The 27,749-nt window shown below is 48.6% G+C and overlaps 1 protein-coding gene across 19 annotated transcripts in view; it reads left to right on the top strand.

Moving 5' to 3' along the window:
• NRXN2 (neurexin 2) overlaps positions 1–27,749 on the top strand; it is an 888,378-nt gene that overhangs the window by 80,529 nt on the left and 780,100 nt on the right. For all 19 annotated transcript variants that reach the window (XM_067472511.1, XM_067472506.1, XM_067472510.1 and 16 more), the window contains exon 2: positions 7,778–8,940. In XM_067472511.1, coding sequence (XP_067328612.1) covers positions 8,226–8,940 — 715 coding nt within the window. In that variant the 5' untranslated portion in view covers positions 7,778–8,225. The remainder of the gene's footprint in view (positions 1–7,777; positions 8,941–27,749) is intronic.

The following is a 27,749-nucleotide window of genomic DNA, read 5'->3' as shown; positions in this document are numbered from 1 at the left end:
TGTTCAGATGGAATCTCCTCTTCCTTCCCTTTTTTCTGTATCGTCATTTAGTTTTCTGTAATTTAGCTTTTTTGGGTTTTTAAGTTCTTTCCGCTGATTTTTTTTTTGGGGTGGGGGGTTATGAGTGATGGTCACTCGTTGGTCTGTTAGGGGTATGTTGTTGTTGTTGTTGTTCATTCGTTCAGTCGTCTCCGACTCTTCGTGACCTCGTGGACCAGCCCACGCCAGAGCTCCCTGTCAGCCGTCACCACCCCCAGCTCCTTCAAGGTCAGTCCAATTTCGTGTCAATTTGTCCAGTGGTTTTTGAGTTATGTTAATCCCACAAACGAACATTACATTTTTTATTTATATAGATAAATATCTGTATTTCCAATATCTCTCCATTACCTGCCACATGACCTTGGAAGTGTCTACGGATAACGCCGGCTCTTCGGCTTCAAAATGGGGATGAGCGCCAGAGTCGGACCTAACTAGACTTAATGTCAGAGGAAAAGCTTTACCTTTCTTTAAGGTGACAAAGGGGATTTGTATGCGTGGCTGCAGTTGTGATAAGAACCGAGATCTTGGATGTGTTGGGTGGGAAAGTTGACTGGGCTGGCATGATAAAGCGGGGATCTCTCTTCCCTTCCACTTTGCCTTTCCGCTCCCATCCCTTCCCCGTTCGCTTCTAGTACATTTCCCCCTCCCATGCTATAAATAATCAAGCTCTTATGCAGTAACAAGATGCAAATGCAGCCTCCTCCTAGAGCAGCAGGCGCTGGGGAGTGCGGGGAGTGGAGGGGGGGGGGGGGAGAGAAATAAATTGCTTCTCTGACAGTCAGTTACAAGGGTAATCATTCCAAAAAGGCAATTTGACGGGAATGAAATTTGCATTGCATTAGCACTGTGAGTGACACCGAGGTCCTGATCCTGCAAGAGGTGAGGGGAAAAATGCAACCTATTCCTCCCAGCCCTGCACAGACATGCTCAGGAGCTGCGGGAGGAAAAATTTGGAGAAGGTTGGGATGGGCTTGGATGCGACTCTGTATTTGCTGCTTTGCTTTTTGGACTGTTGAGACATAGAATCATAGAATCAAAGAGTTGGAAGAGACCTCATGGGCCATCCAGTCCAACCCCCTGCCAAGAAGCAGGAATATTGCATTCAAATCACCCCTGACAGATGGCCATCCAGCCTCTGCTTAAAAGCTTCCAAAGAAGGAGCCTCCACCACACTCCGGGGCAGAGAGTTCCACTGCTGAACGGCTCTCACAGTCAGGAAGTTCTTCCTCACGTTCAGATGGTATCTCCTCTCTTGTACTTTGAAGCCATTGTTCTGCGTCCTAGTCTCCAAGGAAGCAGAAAACAAGCTTGCTCCGTCCTCCCTGTGGCTTCCTCTCACATATTTATACATGGCTATCATATCTCCTCTCAGCCTTCTCTTCTTCAGGCTAAACATGCCCAGTTCCCTAAGCCGCTCCTCATAGGGCTTGTTCTCCAGACCCTTGATCATTTTAGTCGCCCTCCTCTGGACACATTCCAGCTTGTCAATATCTCTCTTGAATTGTGGTGCCCAGAATTGGACACAATATTCCAGATGTGGTCTAACCAAAGCAGAATAGAGCATGGGTAGCATTACTTCCTTAGATCTAGACACTATGCTCCTACATAGTTTTACTTACCTAAAACATACTTTTACTTACCTCATTGTCTGAGTAGGATAATCCTCCAGGGTAGGTGACCGTGGAGCCCTATTCTTGACAAAGCCAGCGGACCTGATGGGATCCCTGCTGAAATTTTTAAAGAATGTGGACCTGAGCTGACACAACTCCACCAGCAGATTAAAAAAATGACATGATGGTGATGATGCTTTACTTAGGTGACCCCTCATTGTCTGAGTAGGATAATCCTCCAGGGTGGGTCCGTAGGTGACTGTGGAGCCCTATTCTTGACAAAGCCAGCGGACCTGATGGGATCCCTGCTGAAATTTTTAAAGAATGTGGACCTGAGCTGACACAACTCCACCAGCAGATTAAAAAAATGACATGATGGTGATGATGCTTTACTTAGGTGACCCCTCATTGTCTGAGTAGGATAATCCTCCAGGGTGGGTCCATAGGTGACTGTGGAGCCCTATTCTTGACAAAGCCAGCGGACCTGATGGGATCCCTGCTGAAATTTTTAAAGAAGGTGGACCTGAGCTGACACAAATCCACCAGCAGATTGAAAAAATGACATGATGGTGATGATGCTTTACTTAGGTGACCCCTCATTGTCCGAGTAGGATAATCCTCCAGGGTGGGTCCATAGGTGGCTGTGGAGCCCTATTCTTGACAAAGCCAGCGGACCTGATGGGATCCCTGCTGAAATTTTTAAAGAAGTTGAACCTGAGCTGACACAACTCCACCAGCAGATTGAAAAAATGACATGATGGTGATGATGCTTTACTTAGGTGATCCCTCATTGTCCGAGTAGGATAATCCTCCAGGGTGGGTCCGTAGGTGACTGTGGAGCCCTATTTTTGATCTGCATCTCCTCCCATAGTGAGGGTATCATTTTCCAGGTGGAAGGCGGTCCTGGTCGGGATGGCTTGACACGCCCTCCTCTTGGAAAGTCTACCCTTTGGAAGGGAAATTCACTCCTGTAGCAAGTTTGGAGTAAGTCAGCAAAGTCATCCGCCAATTAAAAAAAATAACAAAACCAGCGGACCTGAGGGGATCCCTGCTGAAATTTTTAAAGAAGGTGGACCTGAGCGGACACAACTCCACTAGCAGATTGAAAAAATGACATGATGGTGATGTTGCTTTATTTAGGTGACCCCTCATTGTCTGAGTAGGATAATCCTCCAGGGTGAGTCTGTAGGTGACTGTGGAGCCCTTTTCCTCCCACAATGAGGGTATCGGTTTCCAGGTGGAAGGCGGTCCCGGTCGGGGTTGGCTTGACACGCCCTCCTCTTGGGAAGTCTACTCTTTGGAAGGGAAATTCACTCCTGTAGCAAGTTTGGAGTAAGTCAGCAAAGTCATCCGCCAATTAAAAAAAATAACAAAGTCAGCGGACCTGATGGGATCCCTGCTGAAATTTTTAAAGAAGGTGGACCTGAGCTGACACAACTCCACCAGCAGATTGAAAAAATGACATGATGGTGATGATGCTTTATTTAGGTGACCCCTCATCGTCCGAGTAGGATAATCCTCCAGGGTGAGTCCGTAGGTGACTGTGGAGCCCTATTCCTCCTACAGTGAGGGTATCGTCTTCCAGGTGGAAGGCGGTCCTGGTCGGGATGGCTTGACACGCCCTCTTCTTGGGAAGTCTACCCTTTGGAAGGGGAATTCACTCCTGTAGTGAGTTTGGAGTAAATCAGCAAAGTCATTTGCCAATTAAATAAATAACAAAGCCAGCGGACCTGATGGGATCCCTGCTGAAATTTTTAAAGAAGTTGGACTTGAGCTGACACAACTCCACCAGCAAATTGAAAAAATGACATGATGGTGATGATGCTGTATTTAGGCGACCCCTCATTGTCCGAGTAGGATAATCCTCCAGGGTGAGTCTGTAGGTGACTGTGGAGCCCTATTCCTCCCACAGTGAGGATATCGGTTTCCAGGTGGAAGGCGGTCCCAGTTGGGGTTGGCTTGACACACCTTCCTCTTGGCAAGTCTCTCCCTAGAGAAGTCTACCCTTTGGAAGGGAAATCCACTCCTGTAGTGAGTTTGGAGTAAGTCAGCAAAGTCATCCGCCAATTAAAAAAATAACAAAGCCAGCAGACCTGATGGGATCTCTGCTGAAATTTTTAAAAAAGTTGGACTTGAGCTGACACAACTCCACCAGCAAATTGAAAAAATGACATGATAGTGATGATGCTGTATTTAGGCGACCCCTCATTGTCCGAGTAGGATAATCCTCCAGGGTGAGTCTGTAGGTGACTGTGGAGCCCTATTCCTCTACCAGTGAGGATATCGGTTTCCAGGTGGAAGGTGGTCCCGGTCGGGGTTGGCTTGACACGCCTTCCTCTTGGCAAGTCTCTCTCTAGAGAAGTCTACCCTTTGGAAGGGAAATCCACTCATGTAGTGAGTTTGGAGTAAGTCAGCAAAGTCATCCGCCGATTAAAAAAATAACAAAGCCAGCAGACCTGATGGGAGCCCTGCTGAAATTTTTAAAGAAGGTGGACCTGAGCTGACACAACTCGTCCAGGAAATTGAAAAAAATGACATAATGGTGATGATACTTTATTTAGGCGATCCCTTGTTGTCCGAGTAAGATTGTCCCCCAAGGTTGGTGTCCTGGCATGGGTCCTTGGGTGACTGTGGAGCCCTATTCTTGATCTGCATCTTCTCCCACAGTGAGGATATCGGTTTCCAGGTGGAAGGCGATCCCATAGGGGTTGGCTTGACGCACCTTCCTATTGACACATTTCTCTCTTTCACCCTCCATTCGTGCCTCTTCAAATTCTGCAGCACTGCTGGTCACAGCTGACCTCCAGCTGGAGCGCTCAAGGGCCAGGGCTTCCCAGTTCTCAGTGTCTATGCCAGACTTTTAAAGGTTGGCTTTGAGCCTATCTTTCAATCTCTTTTCCTGTTGTCCAACTTTCCGTTTTCCGTTCTTGAGTTCGGAGTAGAGCAACTGCTTTGGGAGATGGTGGTCGGGCATCTGGACAACGTGGCCAGTCCAGCGGAGTTGATGGTGGAGGACCATTGCTTCAGTGCTGGTGGTCTTTGCTTCTTCCAGCACACAGACATTTGTCCACTTGTCTTCCCAAGAGATTTGCAGGATTTTTTGGAGGCGATGCTGATGGAATAGTTCCAGGAGTTGCGTGTGACGTCTGTAGACAGTCCACATTTTGCAGGCGTATAGCAGGGTTGGGAGGACAATAGCTTTATAAACAAGCACCTTGGTATCCCTACGGATGTCCCGGTCCTCAAACACTCTCTGCTTCATTTGGAAGAAAGCTGCACTCGCAGAGCTCAGGCAGTGTTGTATTTCAGTGTCAATGTTGACGTCTGTAGACAGTCCACGTCTCGCAGGTGCATATCAGGGTTGGGAGGACAATAGCTTTATAAACAAGCACCTTGGTATCCCTACGGATGTCCCAGTCCTCAAACACTCTCTGCTTCATTTGGAAGAAAGCTGCACTCGCAGAGCTCAGGCAGTGTTGTATTTCAGTGTCAATGTTGACGTCTGTAGACAGTCCACGTCTCGCAGGTGTATAGCAGGGTTGGGAGGACAATAGCTTTATAAAGAAGCACCTTGGTATCCCTACGGATGTCCCAGTCCTCAAACACTCTCTGCTTCATTTGGAAAAAAGCTGCACTCGCAGAGCTCAGGCAGTGTTGTATTTCAGTGTCAATGTTGACGTCTGTAGACAGTCCACGTCTCGCAGGCATATAGCAGGGTTGGGAGGACAATAGCTTTATAAATAAGCATTTTGGTATCCCTACGGATGTCCCTGTCGTCAAACACTCTCTGCTTCATTCGGAAAAAAGCTGCACTCGCAGAGCTCAGGCCGTGTTGTATTTCAGCATTCTGAACTCCACCAATGAGAGAATTGGGGCAAACTTCCCACACAGAACCCCCATGACCAACAAAACATACTTAAGACCATCCAGTCCAACTCCCTTCACCAGGGCAAGAAAATGTAATCGAAGCCCTCCTGACAGAGAGCCATCCAGCCATCGATATAGATATATATGATTCACACACAGAGAGATATAGTATCCTAGATTTGAAAGGGACCCCGTAAAGAAGGACAATTATATGTTGCATGCTCCAGAACAAACAACCAGACACTCTCCACATCGACACTGATAAAGAAACAGCAACAAATACTGTTTACCCACAAGCAGAAAGAAATGACATATATTAGAGACCAACACTTTCTCATTACTTTTCATGAGACTGGGCCACAGCAGCGCCTGGCAGGGGATGGCTAGTATATATCTATATAAATAAAAATGTCACGTTCGTTTGTGGGATTCACAGAACTCAAAAACCACTGGACAAATTGACACCAAATTTGGACACAAGACTCCTAACAACCCAATGTATGTCCTTCCCACAAAAAAAATTGATTTTGTCATTTGGGAGTTGTAGTTGCTGGGATTTATAGTTCAACTACAGTCAAAGAGCATTCTGAATTCCACCAATGATTGAATTGAACTAAATGTGGAACACAGGACTCCCACGACCAACATGGGCATTGATGGGCACGGACCTTGAGTTTGGGAGTTGTAGTTCACCTACATCCAGAGAGCACTGTGGACTCAAATAATGATGGATCTGGACCAAACTTGACATGAATATTCCATATGCCCAAATATGAACACAGATGGAGTTTGGGGGAAACAGACCTTGACATTTGGGAGTTGTGGTTCCTGGGATGTATAGTTCACCTACAATCAAAGAGCATTCTGAACCCCACCAAAAATGGAATTGAACCAAACTTGGCACACAGTTCCCCCATGACCAACAGAAAATACTGGAAGGGTTTGGTGGGCCGTGTCCTTTGGTTTTGGAGTTGTAGTTCACCTACATCCAGAGATCACTGTGGACTCAAACAATGATGGATCTGGACCAAACTCTACACGAATACTCAATATGCCCAAATGTGAACACTGGTGGAGTTTGGGGGAAATAGAATCTTGAACCAAACTTGTCACACAGAACTCCCATGACCAACAGAAAATACTGGAAGGGTTTGGTGGGCCGTGTCCTTTGGTTTTGGAGTTGTAGTTCACCTACATCCAGAGATCACTGTGGACTCAAATAATGATGGATCTGGGCCAAGCTTGGCACGAATACTCAATTTGCCCAAATGTGAACACTGGTGGAGTTTGTAGAAAATAGAATCTTGACATTTGGGAATTGTAGTTGCTGGGATTTATAGTTCACCTACAATCACAGAGCATTCTGAACCCCACCAATGATAGAATTGGGCCAAACTTCCCACACAAAATCCTCATGACTAACAGAAAATACTGCATTTTATGATGAACTTTGCAACCCCTCTGACACCCCCTCACGACCCCCCTAGGGGTCCCGACCCCCAGGTTGAGGAACACTGGACTACAGGGTGAAAAGGAAGGGGCCTGAGGTGTTTAGGAATTGTGGGAGTTGAACGCATGGCAGGGGATAGCTAGTGTGTGTGTGTTTGTGTGTGTATGTATGTGTGTGTGTGTATATATATATATGTATTAGGGCTGGGCGGTTTCGTTCGTTAATTTCGTAATTCGTTATTAATTCGTTATTTTTTTTATAACGAAGCGATATTGAACCATTCAGGAGCAACTAAAAATCGAAACGAATTTTTCATTTTGTTTCGTAATTGTTCCGTAATCGTTTCGAAATCGTTTCGTTATTATTTCCGCATGTCTGGTGCAAGTTTTAGGGTTGTTGTTTGTTTTATCAGTGAAAAAAATATATAATTATCACACCAACAGTCAACAACAGAGGGAGAGGGAAGCTTCAGAAGTTCTCCCTGTCCCATTTGGAGGTTTTTTTAGCATATTGTGCAATTGCGTCCGCCATTAACGAATCGATTCGTAATTGTTTCGTAATTGTTTCATAATTTCCGTAATTTCGTAAATTTCGAACTTTTTAAAAGAAAAATTTCGGAATTCTTTTAAATAACGAAACGCAAAACGAATCGAGTTTAGAAACAAAATTTTCCATGGTTGCCCAGCCCTAATATGTATATGTGTATATGTGTGTGTGTGTGTATGTATATATATATATCAACCAGACTGCTTTTCTCCTCTTTTTTGTCTCCTTCTCCTCACTCTCTTTCCTTTTCCTTCTCTTCTTCCAGGCCTGAGCCTTCTATGATGTACACTCCAGACTGAACTTGAATCCGGAGTAGCTGAGAAAGGGAAGAAGGCAGGCTGCTCCGAGCATCAAGAGAAATATATGGTCCTTGGAGGATTATTGGGAGCCACTCGGAGAGACATTCGGCATTGCTCGGCTTGACCCACTCTTTGGTGGATGGAGATGCTGTAGAGGAGCCGTCCCGGGCTCTTGGGGAGGGGGAACAGGGGAGGTGGAAGGACCTTCCCGCCTTGAGGTCCACAGATCTTGGGACTGTTCTGCTTGAGAGAGCCCCCTCCCCATGTCCAGCGGTCCCTGTGGGTTCCTCGCCGTTTGAGAGACATACCAAACATCTCCACAACGCTACTCTTTTGTCTCATGTGGATTTGAAAGTCAACGGAGGGAGGGAGGCATTGCTGGCCTCCAGGGAAGAGTGTAGGAGGGGGCTTGCCATGGCGAAGCCGGTGCGTTTGCTGGTGCCCTTGGCGCTGGTGGTGGCCGCGATGTTGAGCCCAGGAGCGGGCGGCGCGGCGTTGGAGTTTAGCGGCACGACAGGGCAGTGGGCACGCTATGCGCGGTGGGACGCCAGTTCCTTGGGGGAGCTGAGCTTCAGCCTGAAGACCAACGTCTCCCGGGCGCTGGTGCTCTACCTGGATGACGGCGGGAACTGCGACTTCTTGGAGCTGCTGATTCTGGAAGGGCGCTTCCGCCTGCGCTTCACCATCTCCTGCGCAGAGCCGGCTAGTTTGCACCTGGAGACGCCCGTCAACGACGACCGCTGGCACATGCTCCTCTTGACACGCAACTACCGGGAAACCATGTTAGTGGTGGACGGCGAAGCCCGTGTCGCCGAGGTGAAGTCCAAGCGGCGTGACATGACGGTGGAAAGCGACCTCTTCGTGGGCGGCATCCCGCCCGACGTCCGCCTCTCGGCTCTCACGCTCAGCACCGTCAAGTATGAGATGCCTTTCCGTGGCATTGTGGCCAACCTGAAAGTGGCGGACATGCCCCCGGCACTCCTGGGCAGCCAGGGCATCCGCAGCGACATGGAGTACCTGTGCAGCAAGCAGAATCCCTGCGTCAATGGTGGGATCTGCACCGTCATCAACAGCGAGGTGCAATGTGATTGCAGCCTTACCGGTTTCCAGGGGAAGTTTTGCAGTGAAGGTAAGACGCTCTGCTGCTCGGACTGGGCTCTGTGAACCACTCAGGGGAACTGTATGTTGTTGTTATTGTAATGGATTCAAATTGCAGGAGGAGAAATTACACATAAACATTAAAAAGTTTTGGAATTCAGCCACACACCGCCCAAGACCCAAGTCCTCAATGAGGAACAGTTTAGTCAGCTTAGTTAGATCAGTGGTTCCGAACCTTTTTTTGACCAAGGACCACTTGACCATGGACCCCTTTGACCAGGGACCATTGACCTAGGACCCCTTTGATCAGGGACTACTTTGACCAGGAACCCCTTTAACCAGGGAACCCTTTGACCTGGGACCTCTTTGACCAGGGACTACTTTGACCAGGGACCACTTTGACCAGGGACATCTTTGACCAGGTTCCACTAGACCAGGGACCCCTTTGACCAGGGACTACTTTGACCAGGGACCACTTTGACCAGGGACATCTTTGACCAGGTTCCACTAGACCAGGGACCCCTTTGACCAGGGACACCTTTGACCAGTTTCCACTAGACCAGGGACCCCTTTGACCAGGGACTACTTTGACCAGGGACCACTTTGACCAGGGACATCTTTGACCAGTTTCCACTAGACCAGGGGCCACTTTGACCAGGGACACCTTTGACCAGTTTCCACTAGACCAGGGACCCCTTTGACCAGGGACTACTTTGACCAGGGACCACTTTGACCAGGGACATCTTTGACCAGGTTCCACTAGACCAGGGACCCCTTTGACCAGGGACACCTTTGACCAGTTTCCACTAGACCAGGGACCCCTTTGACCAGGGACTACTTTGACCAGGGACCACTTTGACCAGGGACATCTTTGACCAGTTTCCACTAGACCAGGGGCCACTTTGACCAGGGACACCTTTGACCAGTTTCCACTAGACCAGGGACCCCTTTGACCAGGGACTACTTTGACCAGGGACCACTTTGACCAGGGACATCTTTGACCAGTTTCCACTAGACCAGGGGCCACTTTGACCAGGGACACCTTTGACCAGTTTCCACTAGACCAGGGACCCCTTTGACCAGGGACTACTTTGACCAGGGACCACTTTGACCAGGGACATCTTTGACCAGGTTCCACTAGACCAGGGACCCCTTTGAACAGGGACCACTTGACCAGGGACCACTTTGACCAGAGATCACTTGACCAGGGACCACTTTGACCAGGGCCCACTAGATCAGGGACCTCTTTCACCAGGGATCCCTTTCACCAGAGACCCATTTCACCACAGAACTTGACCAGGAACTCCATTGACCAGGGCCCACTAGACCAGGGACCACTTTGACAAGGGATCCCTTTTCCCGGAAACCCCTTTGACCAGGGACCCCTTTGACCAGGGACCACTTGCCCAGGGACTACTTTGACCAGGGACCACTTTGACCAGGGACCACTTGCCCAGGGACTACTTTGACCAGGGACCACTTTGACCACGGACTACATTGACCAGGGACCCCTCTGACTAGGGTCCACTAGACCAGGGACCTCTTTGACCAGAGACCACTTGACCAGGGACCACTTTGACCAGGGACTACTTTGACCAGGGACACCTTTGACCAGGAACCCCTTTAACCAGGGACCTCTTTGACCAGGGACCCCTTTGACCAGGGACCACTTTGATCAGGGACCACTTGACCAGGGACCCCTTTGACCAGGGACCCCTTGACCAGGGACACCTTTGACCAGGGACAGCTTTGACCAGGAACACCTTTGACCAGGCTCCACTAGACCAGGGACCTCTTTGACCAGAGACTACTTTGACCAGGGATCCCTTTGACCAGGGTCCACTAGACCAGGGACCCCTTTGACCAGGGACCCCTTTGACCAGGGACCACTTGCCCAGGGACTACTTTGACCAGGGACCACTTTGACCACGGACTACATTGACCAGGGACCCCTCTGACTAGGGTCCACTAGACCAGGGACCTCTTTGACCAGAGACCACTTGACCAGGGACCACTTTGACCAGGGACTACTTTGACCAGGGACACCTTTGACCAGGAACCCCTTTAACCAGGGACCTCTTTGACCAGGGACCCCTTTGACCAGGGACCACTTTGATCAGGGACCACTTGACCAGGGACCCCTTTGACCAGGGACCCCTTGACCAGGGACACCTTTGACCAGGGACAGCTTTGACCAGGAACACCTTTGACCAGGCTCCACTAGACCAGGGACCTCTTTGACCAGAGACTACTTTGACCAGGGATCCCTTTGACCAGGGTCCACTAGACCAGGGACCCCTTTGACCAGGGACCCCTTTGACCAGGGACCACTTGCCCAGGGACTACTTTGACCAGGGACCACTTTGACCACGGACTACATTGACCAGGGACCCCTCTGACTAGGGTCCACTAGACCAGGGACCTCTTTGACCAGAGACCACTTGACCAGGGACCACTTTGACCAGGGACTACTTTGACCAGGGACACCTTTGACCAGGAACCCCTTTAACCAGGGACCTCTTTGACCAGGGACCCCTTTGACCAGGGACCACTTTGATCAGGGACCACTTGACCAGGGACCCCTTTGACCAGGGACCACTTGACCAGGGACCCCTTTGACCAGGAACAGCTTTGACCAGGAACACCTTTGACCAGGCTCCACTAGACCAGGGACCTCTTTGACCAGAGACTACTTTGACCAGGGATCCCTTTGACCAGGGTCCACTAGACCAGGGACCCCTTTGACCAGGGACTACTTTAATCAGGGACCTCTTTGACCAGAAACCACTTGACCAGGGACTACTTTGACCAGTGATCCCTTTGACCAGGGTCCACTGGACCAGGGACCCCTTGGACCATGGACCACTTGACCAGGAACCCCTTTGTGTAAGTGCAACACGCACAGATATCTATAACAACAAATACAAATAACTGCTGTATTTTAGGGTAGTTTTCTCTAAAAAAAAAGGGTTATGGGCCCAGCACGTTTCTGCTCCGCACGCTAGTGAGCTGATGCTCAACTATTGTATCCTATTTTATTTTTGGATGCTCTGCTGTATTTTAGGATAGTTTTCCCTAACAAAAAGGTCATGGGCCCACCATGTTTTCACTGCACATGCTAGTGAGCTGATGCTCAACTTTTGTCTTCTATTTTTTTTTGTTTGCTCTGTTGTATTTCAGGGTAGTTTTCCCTACCAAGAAAGTTATGGGTCCAGCATGCTTCTGCTCTGCACACTAGTTTGCTGATGCTCAACTTTTGTATCCTGTTGGATTTTTGGATGCTCTGCTGTATTTCAGGATAGTTTTTGTATCCTGTTTGTTTTTGGATGCTCTGCTGTATTTCAGGATAGTTTTTGTATCCTGTTTGTTTTCGGATGCTCTGCTGTATTTCAGGGTAGTTTTCCCTAACAAAAAGAAGCTCCTGAACGAACTGTATGCTGCCATGGAGTCCCCCTGACAGATGGCCATCCAGGCTCTGCTTGAAAATCTCCAGAAAAGAAAACTCCTCTGTGCTGCTCAGGGCAGTGGAATATGCTTCCTCAGAGCATGGTGGAGTCTCCTTTTCTGGAGGATTTCAAGCAGAGTTTGGATGGCCATCTGTTGGGGGGGGGGGGGGGGGGGCTTGGATTATGTATTCCTGCATGCTGGTGAAATGGATTTGGACTAGATGGTCCTTGGATTATCTTTCGACTTCTATGAAATGTGAACATTTCTACAATTCTATGGTTGTTAGTCTATGGAAGAAAATCCTAACATGACTGCAGAGCTTTCTCCACCCCTTCCAGATTGTGCATGTCTTTTGATGCCTGTAATCTTCGTACCCCCAGGATAAGTGTCTCGTCGATTCTCCCCCACCTTATTCTTTTCTCTGTGTGTTTCTCATTCTGTGTGTTTTAAGCATTTGCATAAAGTCGATTGTAAGCAGAGAGCATGTCCCACATGTTCCTTTTACTCACAGTTTGAAAAGACTCTTTTGTGCTACAGCTCTGAGAATCCTTCAGATAGCACAAGCATGGGAAAACTTGGGCCCTTCAGATGTTTTGGACTCCAACTCCCACAATTCCTAACAGCCTCAGGCCCCTTCCATTTCCCCGTCAGCCACTTAAGCAGTATGATGTTTGTGGAGGACAATGGCAGGGCTTTTGGACATGTTCGTGGCGGTCGCTATAACCTGAAATGTCATTGGAGGGAGGCCATTAGTGCAGTGTTTCTCAACCTGGGGGCTGGGAACCCTGGGGGGGGGGGGTCGTGAGGGGGTGTCAGAGGGGTCGCCATTATTTTCTGTTTGTCATGAAGGTTCTTTGTGGGAAGTTTGGCTGAATTCCATTGTTGGTGGGGTTCAGAATGCTCTTTGATTGTAAGTGAACTATAAATCCCAGCAACTACAACTCTCAAATGTCAAGGCCTATTTCCCCCAAACTCCATCTGTGTTCACATTTGGGCAAATTGAGTATTTGTGCCAAGCGTGGTCCAGATCTATCATTGTTTGAATCCACCATGCTCTCTGGATGTAGGTGAACTACAACTCCAAAACTCAAGGTCAATGCCCACCAAACCCTTCCAGTATTCTCTGTTGGCCATGGGAGTTCTGTGTGTCAAGTTTGGTTCAATTCCATCGTCGGTGGGGTTCAGAATTCTCTTCGATTGTAAGTGAACTATAAATCCCAGCAACTACAACTCCCAAATGTCAAGGTCTATTTCCCCCAAACTCCATCTGTGTTCATATTTGGGCAAATCGAGTATTCGTGCCAAGCTTGGTCCAGATCTATCATTGTTTGAATCCACCGTGCTCTCTGGATGTGGGTGAACTACAACTCCAAAACTCAAGGTCAATGCCCACCAAACCCTTCCAGTATTCTCTGTGGGTCACGCTTCCAGGCTCCTCCTAAAGACTGCCAATGTTGGGGCTTGCCTGATATCCTTGTGAGTGAATTCCAGAGTCGGGGGGCCACCACAGAGAAGGCTCTCTCCCTTGTCCCCATCAATTGCGCTTGCGAAGGGAGCAGGAGCGCGAGCAGGGCCTCTCCAGATGATCGAAGAGATTGCGTGGGTTCGTATACAGAGATGCGGTCACGCAGGTAGGCGGGTCCCAAACCGTTCAGGGCTTTGTAGGTAAGAACCTGCACCTTGAATTGGGACCGGAAAATGAATGGCAGCCAACGGAGCTCCTTAAACAGAGGAGTTGACCACTCCCTATATGTCGTTCCAGTTAATAACCTGCCTGCCGCCCGTTGAATCAATTGAACTTTCTGAGCCGTCTTCAAGGGCAGCCCCACGTAGAGTGCATTACAGTAATCCAATCTGGAGGTGACTAAGGCATGGACTACCCTGGCCAGATCTGACTACACAAGATATGGTCACAGCTGGTGCACGAGTCTTAATTGTGCACCAGCTGCCCTCTCAGCCACCGCTGATACCTGAGCTTCATGCATTAGCGATGAATCTAGGACAGTGGTTCTCAACCTGTGGGTCCCCAGGTGTTTTGGCCTACAACTCCCAGAAATCCCAGCCAGTTTATCAGTTTGGCCTACAACTCCTAGAAATCCCAGCTGTTAGGATTTCTGGGAGTTGAAGGCCAAGACATCTGGGGACCCACAGGTTGAGAACCACTGATCTAGGAGGACACCCAAGCTGCGGACCTGTGACTTCAGGGAGAGCGCAACCCCATCGAGCACAGGTTGCCACCCAATACCCTGATATGGCTTACGATCGACCAGGAGGACCTCTGTCTTGTCGGGATTGACCCTCAGCTTAGTCATCCTCATCCAGACAGCCACAGAGGCCAGGTACTCATCCAATACCCGTGGGGCTTCCTTGGAATTAGGTGGAAAGGAGTAGTAGAGTTGGGTGTCATCTACGTAGAGATGGCACCCAACTCCAAAATTCCAGATGATCTCACCCAGTGGTTTCAAGCATGGGGGACAGAATGGAACCTTGCAGGACCCCACAGGTCAAAGGCCAGGGGTCCGAGCAGGTGTCCCCCAGCTTCACCATCTGGGAACGACCCTCGAAGAAGGACCGGAGCCACAACAGAGCTGTGCCCCCAAGACCCATCCCAGAGAGCCGTCCCAGAAGGATACCATGGTCGATGGTATCAAAAGCCGCTGAGATATCCAAGAGAACCAACAGGGTCACACTCCCCTTGTCCAGCTCCCTTCGGAGGTCATCCACCAAGGCGACCAAAGCCGTCTCGGTACCGTAACCAGACCTAAAGCCAGACTGTGACTGGTCCAGGTTATTTTTTTTATTTCTCGTGTCAGGGCAGCCAGTCAGTTATATTACATTTCTAACAGAGCAAAGCAAACAAACATAGAAAATACAAACTGTGTGAGTTTGGTAGTTGATTAAATGTCCTTTGACCAGTATCTGGCCACTTGGAGTGCTTCTGGTGTTGCCGCAAGAAGGTCCTCCATTGTGCATGTGGCAGGGCTCAGGGTGCATTGTAGCAGGTGGTCAGTGGTTGGCTCTTCTCCGCACTCGCATGTCAAGGATTCCACTTTGTGGCCCCATTTCTGAAGACTGGCTCTGCATTTTGTGGTACCAGAGCGCAGTCCGTTCAGCACCTTCCAGGTCGCCCAGTCCTCTGTGTGCCCAGGGGGGAGTTTCTCATTTGGCATCAGCCATTGGTTGAGGTTCTGGGTTTGAGCTGCCACTTTTGGACTCTCGCTTGCTGAGGTGTTCCAGCGAGTGTCTCTGTAGATCTTAGAAAACTATGTCTGGATTTAAGTCGTTGATGTGCTGGCTGATACCCAAACAGGGGATGAGCTGGAGATGTCTCTGCCTTGGTCCTTTCACTATTGGCTGCCACTTCCCGGCGGATGTCAGGTGGTGCGATACCGGCTAGACAGTGTAATTTCTTCAGTGGTGTAGGGCGCAGACACCCCGTGATAATGCGGCATGTCTCAGTAAGAGCCACATCCACTGTTTTAGTGTGTTCCACACTGGGCATGCATACTCAGCAGCAGAGTAGCACAGCGCAAGGGCAGATGTCTTCACTGTATCTGGTTGTGATCCCCAGGTTGTGCCAGTCAGCTTTCGTATGATGTTGTTTCTAGCACCCAATTTTTGCTTGATGTTCAGGCAGTGCTTCTTGTAGGTAAGAGCACAGTTCAGAGTGACTCCCAGGTATTTGGGTGCGCTGCAATGCTCCAGTGGGATTCCTTCCCAGGTAATAATCCTCAGAGCTCGGGGTGCTTGTCTGTTCTTGAGATGAAAGGCACATGTCTGTGTTTTAGATGGGTTGGGGATCAGCTGGTTTTCCCTATAGTAGGCAGTAAAAGCACCTAGAGCTGGTCCAGGTAATAGATGTCCTCTAGGAATCCCTGGAGCTGAGAGGTGTCCTCCTGCTCCAAAAATGGATTCTGGACTTCAGTCCCATTTCCAAGCCATCTAATTCTGTATGGAAATACAGGTATTCCAAAATCCAAAACACATCTTGTGCAAAGCATTTCAGAGAAAGGGATGCTTAACCTGTACTAGGGAACGAAAGCAATGCTCCACACAAGCAAATGATTCCAGAAATGGAGTGAGAGCAAGAATGATTTCCATCTCTTTCTTTAAAAAACGGAATTGCATCACTGGGATCCACCCACTGGCATGCAAGCAGGGAAGCAAGGGACATTGGAAAAACAGCCTAGGGTCCCCCTTTGCAGTCCGCCCACACCAGCTTCCCCAGTGCTGGCTGCCTGCGGCCCTCGTTGGCTTCCTTCCAGAACAGCAGGCACAGCCGTAAACAGATAAGTAATAGCCGAATAAATTGTTTGTAGCTAGGGACCAGATTGCCTTTGACCTGCCAGGCATTTGTTTCCTCGTCTCGGGCCGATTATGACCATTCCTGCCCAGCAACATTCTTCATCGCACGGAGGGAAAGTCATCCCCACACAAATCTATATCCACAATAATAGTGAAAATATGTATGTGTCTGTAGCTGGGGTACCCACTTTCACAGACAGGCGCCCACCTCCACAAGCAGCTGACTTACCAACTTAGTCCAAGGATGATGGTCCTCCAAGTGTAGTGAGTCTGTAGGTGACTGTGGAACCCTATTGATCTGCATCTTCTCCCACAGTGAGGGTATCGGTTTCCAGGTGGAAGGTGGTCCCGGTCGGGGTTGGCTTGACACGCCTTCCACTTGAGAAGTCTACCCTTTGGAAGGGAAATTCACTCCTGTAGTGAGTTCGGAGTAAGTCAGCAAAGTCATCCGCCAAATAAAAAAAAAATAACAAAGCCAGCGGACCTGATGGGATCCCTGCTGAAATTTTTAAAGAAGTTGGACCTGAGCTGACACAACTCCACCAGGAAATTGAAAAAATGACATAATGGTGATGATGCTTTATTTAGGTGATCCCTCATTGTCCAAGTAAGATTGTCCCCCAAGGTCAATGTACTGGCGGTGGGTCCTTAGGTGACTGTGGAGCCCTATTCTTGATCTGCATCTTCTCCCGCAGTGAGGGCATCGATTTCCAGGTGGAAGGCGGTCCCGGTCGGGGTTGGCTTGACACGCCTTCATCTTGACATTGAGTCCTTCGGGAGATGCTAGCGGGGTACAAATAAAGTTAATAATAATAATAATAATAATAATAATAATAATAGGCAAGAGTCTCTCTCTAGAGAAGTCTACCCTTAGGAAGGTAAATTCACTCCTGTACTTCTTGGGAGGAGAGCAATGTCCAATCTCGTTAAAATAGTAAAGAGTAGAGACATCAGACTGGCAACAAAGATCCATTGCCTAGTCAAAGCCATGGTATTCCCTGTAGTAACCTACGGATGTGAGAGCTGGACTTTAGGGAAGGCTGAGCGAAGGAAGATCGATGCTTTTGAGCTGTGGTGTTGGAGGAAAGTGCTGAGAGTGCCTTGGACTGCGAGAAGATCCAACCAGTCCATCCTCCAGGAAATAAAGCCCGACTGCTCACTGGAGGGAAAGATACTAGAGACAAAGTTGAAGTACTTTGGCCACATCATGAGGAGACAGGAAAGCCTAGAGAAGACAATTATGCTGGGGAAAGTGGAAGGCAAAAGGAAGAGGGGCCGACCAAGGGCAAGATGGATGGATGGCATCCTTGAAGTGACTGGACTGACCTTGAGGGAGCTGGGGGTGGTAACGGCCGACAGGGAGCTCTGGCGTAGGCTGGTCCATGAGGTCACGAAGAGTCGGAGACGACTTAACGAATGAACAACAACAGTGAGTTCGGAGTAAGTCAGCAAAGTCATCTGCCAATTTTTAAAAAATAACAAAGCCAGCGGACCTGATGGGATCCCTGCTGAAATTTTTAAAGAAGTTGGACCTGAGCTGACGCAATTCCACCAGGAAATTGAAAAAACGACATAATGATGATGATGCTTTATTTAGGTGATCCCTCGTTGTCCGTGTAAGATTGTCCCCCAAGGTTGGTGTCCTGGCAGTGGGTCCTTAGGTGACTGTGGAGCCCTATTCTTGATCTGCATCTTCTCCCACAGTGAGGGTATCGGTTTCCAGGTGGAAGGCGGTCCCGGTCGGGGTTGGCTTGACACACCTTCCTCTTGGCAAGTCTCTCTCAAGAGAAGTCTACCCTTAGGAAGGGAAATTCACTCCTGTAGTGAGTTCGGAGTAAATCAGAAAGTCATCCGCCAATTTTAAAAAAATAACAAAGCCAGCGGACCTGATGGGATCCCTGCTGAAATTTTTAAAGAAGTTGGACCTGAGCTGATGCAATTCCACCAGGAAATTGAAAAAATGACATAATGCTGATGATGCTTTATTTAGGCGATCCCTTGTTGTCCGAGTAAGATTGTCCCCCAAGGTCGGTGTCCTGGCGGTGGGTCCTTAGGTGACTGTGGAGCCCTATTCTTGATCTGCATCTTCTCCCACAGTGAGGGTATCGGTTTCCAGACAGAAGGCGGTCCCGGTCGGGGATGGCTTGACACGCCTTTCTCTTGGCAAGTCTCTCTCTAGAGAAGTCTACCCTTAGGAAGGGAAATTCACTCCTGTAGTGAGTTCCGGGTAAGTCAGCAAAGTCATCTGCCAATTTTAAAAAATAACAAAGCCAGTGGACCTGATGGGATCTCTGCTGAAATTTTTAAAGAAGTTGGACCTGAGCTGACACAACTCCACCAGGAAATTGAAATATGACATAATGGTGATGATGCTTTATTTAGGTGATCCCTCGTTGTCCAAGTAAGATTGTCCCCCAAGGTCGGAGTCCTGGCGGTGACTGTGGAACCCTATTCTTGATCTGCATCTTCGCCCACAGTGAGGGCATCGGTTTCCAGATGGAAGGCGGTCTCGGTCGGGGTTGGCTTGACATGCTTTCCTCTTGGCACGTTTCTCTCTTTCACCCTCCATTCGTGCCTCTTCAAATTCTACAGCACTTCTGGTCACAGCTGACCTCCAACTGGAGCGCTCAAGGGCCAGGGCTTCCCAGTTCTCAGTGTCTATGCCAGAGTTTTTGAGATTGGCTTTGAGCCCATCTTTAAATCTCTTTTCCTGCCCACCAACATTCCGTTTTCCCTTCTTGAGTTCGGAGTAGAGCAACTGCTTTGGGAGACGATGGTCAGGCATCCGGACAACGTGGCCGGTCCAGCGGAGTTGATGGCGGAGGACCATCACTTCAATGCTGGTGGTCTTTGCTTCTTCCAGCACACTGACGTTTGTCTGCCTGTTTTCCCAAGAGATTTGCAGGATTTTTCGGAGGCCACGCTGATGGAATCATTCCAGGAGTTGCATGTCATGTGACATCTGTAGACAGTCCACGTCTCGCAGGTGTATAGCAGGGTTGGGAGGACAATAGCTTTATAAACAAGCACCTTGGTCTCCCTACGGATGTCCCGGTCCTCAAACACTCTCTGTTTCATTTGGAAAAAAGTTGCACTTACAGAGCTCAGGCGGTGTTGTATTTCAGTGTCAGTGTTGACATCTGTAGACAGTCCATGTCTCGCAGGCGTATAGCAGGGTTGGGAGGACAATAGCTTCATAAACAAGCAACTTGGTATCCCTACGGATGTCCTGGTCCTCAAATACTCTGTTTCATTTGGAAAAAAGTTGCACTTGCACAGCTCAGGCGATGTTGTATTTCAGTGTCAATGTTGACGTCAGTAGACAGTCTATGTCTCACAAGTGTATAGCAGGGTTGGGAGGACAATAGCTTTATAAACAAGCACCTTAGTCTCCCTACGGATGTCCTGGTCCTCAAACACTCTCTGCTTCATTCAGAAAAATGCTGCACTTGAAGAGCTCAGGCGGTGTTGTATTTCAGTGTCAATGTTGATGTCTGTAGACAGTCCATGTCTCGCAGGCGTATAGCAGGGTTGGGAGGACAATAGCTTCATAAACAAGCACCTTGGTATCCCTACGGATGTCCTGGTCCTCAAATACTCTGTTTCATTTGGAAAAAAGTTGCACTTGCACAGCTCAGGCGGTGTTGTATTTCAGTGTCAATGTTGACGTCAGTAGACAGTCTATGTCTCACAAGTGTATAGCAGGGTTGGGAGGACAATAGCTTTATAAACAAGCACCTTAGTCTCCCTACGGATGTCCTGGTCCTCAAACACTCTCTGCTTCATTCAGAAAAATGCTGCACTTGAAGAGCTCAGGCGGTGTTGCATTTCAGTGTCAATGTTGATGTCTGTAGACAGTCCATGTCTCGCAGGCGTATAGCAGGGTTAGGAGGACAATAGCTTCATAAACAAGCACTTTGGTCTCCCTATGGATGTCCCAGTCCTCAAACACTCTCTGTTTCATTTGGAAAAAAGCTGCACTCGCAGAGCTCAGGAGGTGTTGTATTTCGGTGTCAATGTTGACTTTGGAGAGGTGGCTGCCAAGGGATTGGAAATGGTCAACATTTTCTAATGTTACTCCATTAAGTTGTAGCAGCTATGATTCCCACCTATGAGGAGCCAATAAAGACTTTTGCCTCCAATGACATTGCAGGTTATACCGAGCGCCGTGAACAGAGCAGACTTGCCCAACATAACAAACTGTATTGTGTCCAATTCTGGGCACCACAATTCAAGAGAGATATTGACAAGCTGGAATGTGTCCAGAGGAGGGCGACTAAAATGATCAAGGGTCTGGAGAACAAGCCCTATGAGGAGCGGCTTAAGGAGATGGGCATGTTTAGCCTGAAGAAGAGAAGGATGAGAGGAGATATGATAGCCATGCATAAATATGTGAGAGGAAGCCACAGGGAGGAGGGAGCAAGCTCGTTTTCTGCTTCCTTGGAGACTAGGACGCAATGGAGCAATGGCTTCAAACTACAAGAGAGGAGATTCCATCTGAACATGAGGAAGAACTTCCTGACTGTGAGAGCCGTTCAGCAGTGGAACTCTCTGCCCCGGAGTGTGGTGGAGGCTCCTTCCTTGGAAGCTTTTAAACAGAGGCTGGATGGCCATCTGTCAGGGGTGATTTGAATGCAATATTCCTGCTTCTTGGCAGAATGGGGTTGGACTGGATGGCCCAGGAGGTCTCTTCCAACTCTTTGATTCTATGATTCTACTAATGGAGTTTTTCGGGGTCAACCTGGCATGATGTGAGTTGTAGATCAGCCACAAGCTTATGCATTGTGTACAGTAAACAAATTGACATGTTTAAATAACCCGGACAATGCTGGGTACCCAAGCGATGTGTATAAAACAAAGTTTGTGTTCATTGAAACGTTAGAAAGCAGAGTGTCACTATCTCAGCCACCAATGTGGATATAACATTGAACTTTTAAGTGTTTTGGTTTTTTGGAGTTCTGGAAAAAAAATTGCTCAACCTATATTGTACCGGTTTTTTATTATTATTATTATTATTCCAAGGATTACATTACAAAATTCAGAGACTCTGAGGTATAACTGTGTTGCTATTTTCATAGCAGTCTGTTGGAGTCTGAATTAGATCAAACACGCAGACCAGACAAAGTTCTCCAGCAGACTTTATCTCTGAACATGAGAACAAAAGCATACCTTGCAAAGATGGAAATTGGGGCACATGTGGCTTAAACAACCTCAGAGTGTGGTCAGAATGCCAAAAGTTGTTAAGAAGGGAGGGACACACACACACACATAAGGTCTGTCATAGTTTGCTTTTGCCTGAACCTTCTGGACGGTCAAGAGTTTGCAATCCCCTCTTCCCCCGTGAAAGTGAAAAATCATAATACACGTGTTGCACTCCAGGATAGGAAAATCCCTCTGACTTTAAACACAACGCTGTTGGATGGAAAACAATCCTTTTATTGAATACTAACCATCCCCTGCCACGCGTTGCTGTGGCCCACATGGGGGTTCTGTGTGGGAGGTTTGGCCCAATTCTATCGTTGGTGGGGTTCAGAATGCTGTGATTGTAGGTGAACTATAAATCCCAGCAAATACAACTCCCAAATGTCAAGATTCTATTTCCCCCAAATTGACAACAGCAAAACAGCAGAGAGGAAACAACCAGGCACATCTTAACACCTCTCAACAAAAGATTTTCCCAGGCTCAGCCAGGCCTTCAAATGCTAATAAAGGTGGTCAGTTGAAACATTCACACCTAGCTCCAGCAGAGAAGAGCTCTTTGCCCCACCCCAGCCATTCCACAGATATATAAACCCATTATCCTAATTCCAACAGACCTCACTACCTCTGAGGATGCTTGCCATAGATGCAGGCGAAACATCAGGAGAAATGCCTCTACAACATGGCCCTATAGCCCGAAAAAAACCACAAGAACCTAGTGATTCCAGCCATGAAAGCCTTCGAGAATACAATTCATACAGTGGTTTTTGAGTTCTGTTAATCCCACAAATGCAGGGGCGGCTCAGCCCTTACGCAAAGTAAGCCTTCGCGGTACAGTTGATTTTGCCCAGGGGCGCTCTTGAGGCGTTCTTGGGGGAAAATAGACCTTGACATATGCGAGTTGTAGTTACTGGGATGTATAGTTCACCTACAATCAAAGAGCATGCTGAACTCCACCAATGATGGAATTGAACCAAATAGGGCACACAGAACTCCCACGACGAACAGAAAATATATATCACTTGAAAATTACCTAGGACCGTCTCTGGTGCCAGGTTCACCCCCAGAAACTCCATCCGTACTGATGTTGGGCAAGTTCGCTCTGGATGCATCATGGGTGGGGTTCGGTGTGCTCTCTGATTATAGGGTGAACTACAACTCCCACTATGGTGGATCAGTCTCCTCAAACCCCTCCAGGAGGTTGGTTCAATCATGGGGGTTCTGTGTGCCGAGTTTGGTTCAGGTCCATCATCAGTGGTCACCGTTCCTCTGATTGTGAGTGAACTACAGCTCCCGGAAAGGAAGGTCAGTTCCCCGCAAACCCCTCCAGTAATCAGATTTCAGCATATCAGGTCTGTGTGTCTACTTTGGTCCAGGTCCATCATCGGTGGAGGTTACAGTTCCTCTGGATGTAGGTGAACTACAACTCCAAAACCAAAGGACACTGCCTACCAAACCCTTCCAGTATTTTCTGTTGGTCATGGGAGAACTGTGTGCCAAGTTTGGTTCAAATTCATCGTTGGTGGGGTTCAGAATGCTCTTTGATTGTAGGTGAACTATAAATCCCAGCAACTACAACTCTCAAATGACAAAATCAATTTTTTTTAGTGAAGGACATACATTGGGTTGTTAGGTGTCTTGTGTCCAAATTTGGTGTCAATTCATCCAGTGGTTTTTGAGTTCTGTTAATCCCACAAATACAGGGGCGGCTCAGCCCTTACGCAAAGTAAGCCTTCGCAGTAGAGTTGATTTTGCCCAGGGGTGCTCTTGAGGCGTTCTTGGGGGAAAATAGACCTTGACATTTGGGAGTTGTAGTTATTGGGATGTATAGTTCACCTACAATCAAAGAGCATTCTGAACTCCACCAATGATGGAATTGAACCAAATAGGGCACACAGAACTCCCACGCCGAACAGAAAATATATATCAATGATTGGTTGAGTGTGCGCCAAAATACTGTTTGCTTTATATCGATGTGCCTTCCACCTTGTCACTCCACCCTTGTGTAAACCTAACCCTTCTCTGATTGCCTTTTTCCCCCAACGGCAACGCATTTTCGCATCCTGACAGCAACCAGACAATTTCAGTTTACATAACCCCTCCGCGAACACGCCCTTCGTCTCTCACGAGGAGTGCCAAATGGTTCTCGCTTACGTCAAGAAGTCTCTCCAACTTCTCTTCCCCGTGTAGACGCACAACAACAACACCCACACGCACCGTCACTTGGGCTGAGACCACCCACCCACTCGCTCCCGGCTACATGTTGTCTGGGTTGTACGATGGGGAAGGAGGGAAGAGGAGGAGTCTGGGAAGCAGATGGTTGTCGCCACCAAACGTGGCTCGTTGCTGTCGAGATGGCTTGGCAATGGAGGAGCCTCCATTAGCTCTCGCACAGGCAGCTGCGGCCGACGTTTCAGCCCACTGACTCTTGGGTGGCGGTTGTCGACTTCTGCAAAAGACGGCGATGGCGATTGTCACAGCTGGGGTAGCTGTCACCTAGCCCCGTTGCCATGGAAACAGGGCCCTGGCCGGCTGATGGATTTAGAATCAAACACACTCGATGCTCCTCAAAGTGTGCAGTTTCTCAATGACACAGCAGGAAAGTTAGAAGGCGAGTGACTCAGAGATCATTCCTACCTGTTTCTTTTCTTCCTGTGCTCGAGTCCAGCCTATGATATGCCTGGGGGATTTAGATCTCCCTTCACCAAGGAGTAGACCTAATCCTACTGTCACCCTGATCCTTCAACTACAACTCCCAAGAATTTCCTAGCCAGTGGGGCCAGTGGGCATTTGAACCATAGTAGCAATTCCAACTTTAGATCAGGAGCCGGATTTTGTAAAGCTGGTAGCGAGTTTAGAGTAAGTCAGCAAAGTCATCCGCCAATTAAAAAAATAACAAAGCCAGTGGACCTGATGGGATCCCTGCTGAAATTTTTAAAGAAGGTGGACCTGAGCTGACACAACTCCACCAGCAAATTGAAAAAAGGACATGATGGTGATGATGCCTTACTTGGGCGATCCCTCGTTTTCCGAGGAAGATTGTCTTCCAATATTCTTGTGGTCCGTATGTGGCTGTGGAGCCCTATTCTTGCTCTGCATCTTCTTCCGCAGTGAGGGCATAGGTTTCCAGGTGGATGGTGATCCCGGTCGGGGTTGGCTTGACGCGCCTTCCTCTTGGCACGTTTCTCTCTTTTGCCCTCCATTCGTGCCTCTTCAAATTCTGCAGCAGTGCTGGTCACAGCTGACCTCCAACTGGAGCGGTCAAGGGCCAGGGCTTCCCAGTTCTCAGTGTCTATGCCAGAGTTGTTAAGGTTGGCTTTGAGCCCATCTTTCAATCTCTTTTCCTGCCCTCCAATATTCCGTTTTCCGTTCTTGATTTTGGAGTAGAGCAACTGCTTTGGGAGATGGTGGTCGGGCATCCGGACAACGTGGCCGGTCCAGTGGAGTTGATGGCGGAGGACCATTGCTTCAATGCTGGTGGTCTTTGCTTCTTCCAGCACGCTGACGTTTGTCTGCTTGTCTTCCCAAGAGATTTGCAGTTTTTGAAGAGGGTGATGATGGTGGCATCCTTGAAATCTGCTGGGATTTTCCCAGTCACCCACACTTTTTCTCTGAGCTGGTGGAGTTGGTGTGTCGGGTCAGGTCCTCCCTCTTTTAAGATTTCAGCAGGGATCCCATCAGGTCCGCTGGCTTTGTTATTTTTTTGTTGGCTGATGGCATTGCTGACTTCTTCCAAACTAGGCAGTGCTGCAAGCTCATCCCTGGTTTGTTGTTACGGGATTTGTGAGAGGACCTCTTCGGCCACATTGGAGCTACAGTTCAGGAGGATTTGGTAGTGATCTTTCCAATGTAGTGCAATTGATTTTTGGTCCTTCAGGAGTTTGGTTCCATCTGATGAGCGTGGAGGCTGTATGCCATGGTTTTTTGGTGGCTTTGAAAAATCTCTGAGCATCATGGGTATCTGCCAAGTGTTGGATTTCTTCAGCCTTCAGCCATTCAAAACTAAGCCACAACAGGATGCTCCATATTACAATTTTTATTTATTTACTGCCTTGGGGACTCGGTGCTGCCCGGATTATTTGAGAAAGGCATTGTGTGCCAATGTTGGTCTTTACCAGATATTTATGTGGCTCGCAGTGGTTTCAGGAAGGTAGTGAAGGTACTGTGAGTCCCATCATCCATGGTTCATCCATGGTTCGTTCACCGTACCAGGATGTAGAGTGGCTCGTGGGGGCTCTGTTTGGTCTTGATCAGTCATAGGATGAGGGTCGCAGCGGTTTCGGGAAGTGAGTGAAGGTACTTCAAGTCCTATCATCCATGGTCCATCCTCCTCCGAACTGCACCAGGATGTAGAGTAGGTCATGGGGGCACTGTGTGCCAAGTTTGGTCTTGATCAGTTATTGGATGAGGGTTGCAGTGGTCTGTGGAAACGGAAGTTTTATCATGATCCTTCATTGGTGTGGGTCACAGTGGTCTAAAGAAGTGAATGAAGATACTACAGTTCCCATCATCCATGGTCCAAACTTTTCCAGCTCGCACCAGGATGTAGAGTGGGTCACGGGGGCTGTGCGTGCCAAGTTCGATCTTGATACGCCATTGGTTAGGGTCGCAGTGGTCTCTGGAAGTGTGTGAAGGTACTTCAAGTCTCATCGTCCTTGGTCCATCCTCCTCCAAACTGCACCAGGATGTAGAGTTGGTCATGGGGCCACTGTGTGCCAAGTTTGGTCTCGATCAGTCATTGCATGAAGGTCGCAGCGGTCTCGGGAAGTAAGGGGAGGTACTTCAAGTCCTATCATCCATGATCTTAATCTGCCATTGGTGAGGGTCGCAGTGATCTCTGGAAGTGTGTGAAGGTACTTCAAGTCCCATCATCTTTGGTCCATTCTCCTCCAGGATGTAGAGTGGGTCATGGGGGCACTGTGTGCCAAGTTTGGTCTTGATCAGTCTCCGAAGCTCTAGGTGCCCTTACTGCCTATTACAGGGAAAACCAGCCGATCCCTAATCCATCTAAAACACAGACATGCGCCTTTCACCTTAAGAACAGACAAGCATCCCGAGCTCTGAGGATTATGACCTGGGAAGGAATCCCACTGGAGCACTGCAGCACACCCAAATCCCTGGGAGTCACTCTGGACCGTGTTCTGACCTACAAGAAGCACTGCCTGAACATCAAGCAAAAAGTGGGTGTTAGAAACAATATCATACGAAAGCTGACTGGCACAACCTGGGGATCACAACCAGACACAGTGAAGACATCTGCCCTTGCGCTATGCTACTCTGCTGCTGAGTACGCATGCCCAGTGTGGAACACATCTCACCACGCTAAAACAGTGGATGTGACTCTTAATGAGACATGCCACATTATCACGGGGTGCCTGCGCCCTACACCACTGGAGAAATGACACTGCTTAGCCGGTATTGCACCACCTGACATCAACTGGGAAGTAGCAGCCAATAGTGAAAGGACCAAGGCAGAGACATCTCCAGCTCATCCCTTGTTTGGGTATCAGCCAGCACGCCAATGACTTAAATCTAGAAATAGTTTTCTAAGATCTACAGAGACACTTGTTGGAACACCTGAGCAAGCGAGAGTCCAAAAGTGGCAGGCTCAAACCCAGAGTCTCAACCAATGGCTGATACCAAAGGAGAGACCCCCCTCTGGGCACACAGAAAACTGGGCGATTTGGAAGGCGCTGAACAGACAGCGCTCTGGCACCACGTGATGCAGAGCCAACCTTCAGAAATGGGGCCACAAAGTGGAATCCATGACATGCGTGTGTGCAGAAGAGCAAACTACAGACCACTTACTACAATGCAACCTGAGCCCTGCCACATGCACAATGGAGGACCATCTTATAGTAACACCAGAGGCACTCCAAGTGGCCAGAT

This window comes from Anolis sagrei, chromosome 12 (assembly GCF_037176765.1).
Source record: "Anolis sagrei isolate rAnoSag1 chromosome 12, rAnoSag1.mat, whole genome shotgun sequence".
Classification (NCBI taxonomy): Eukaryota; Metazoa; Chordata; class Lepidosauria; order Squamata; family Dactyloidae; genus Anolis; species Anolis sagrei.
The sequence above is the reverse complement of the archived record's forward strand: the minus strand, read 5'-3'. Positions and strand labels throughout refer to the sequence as shown.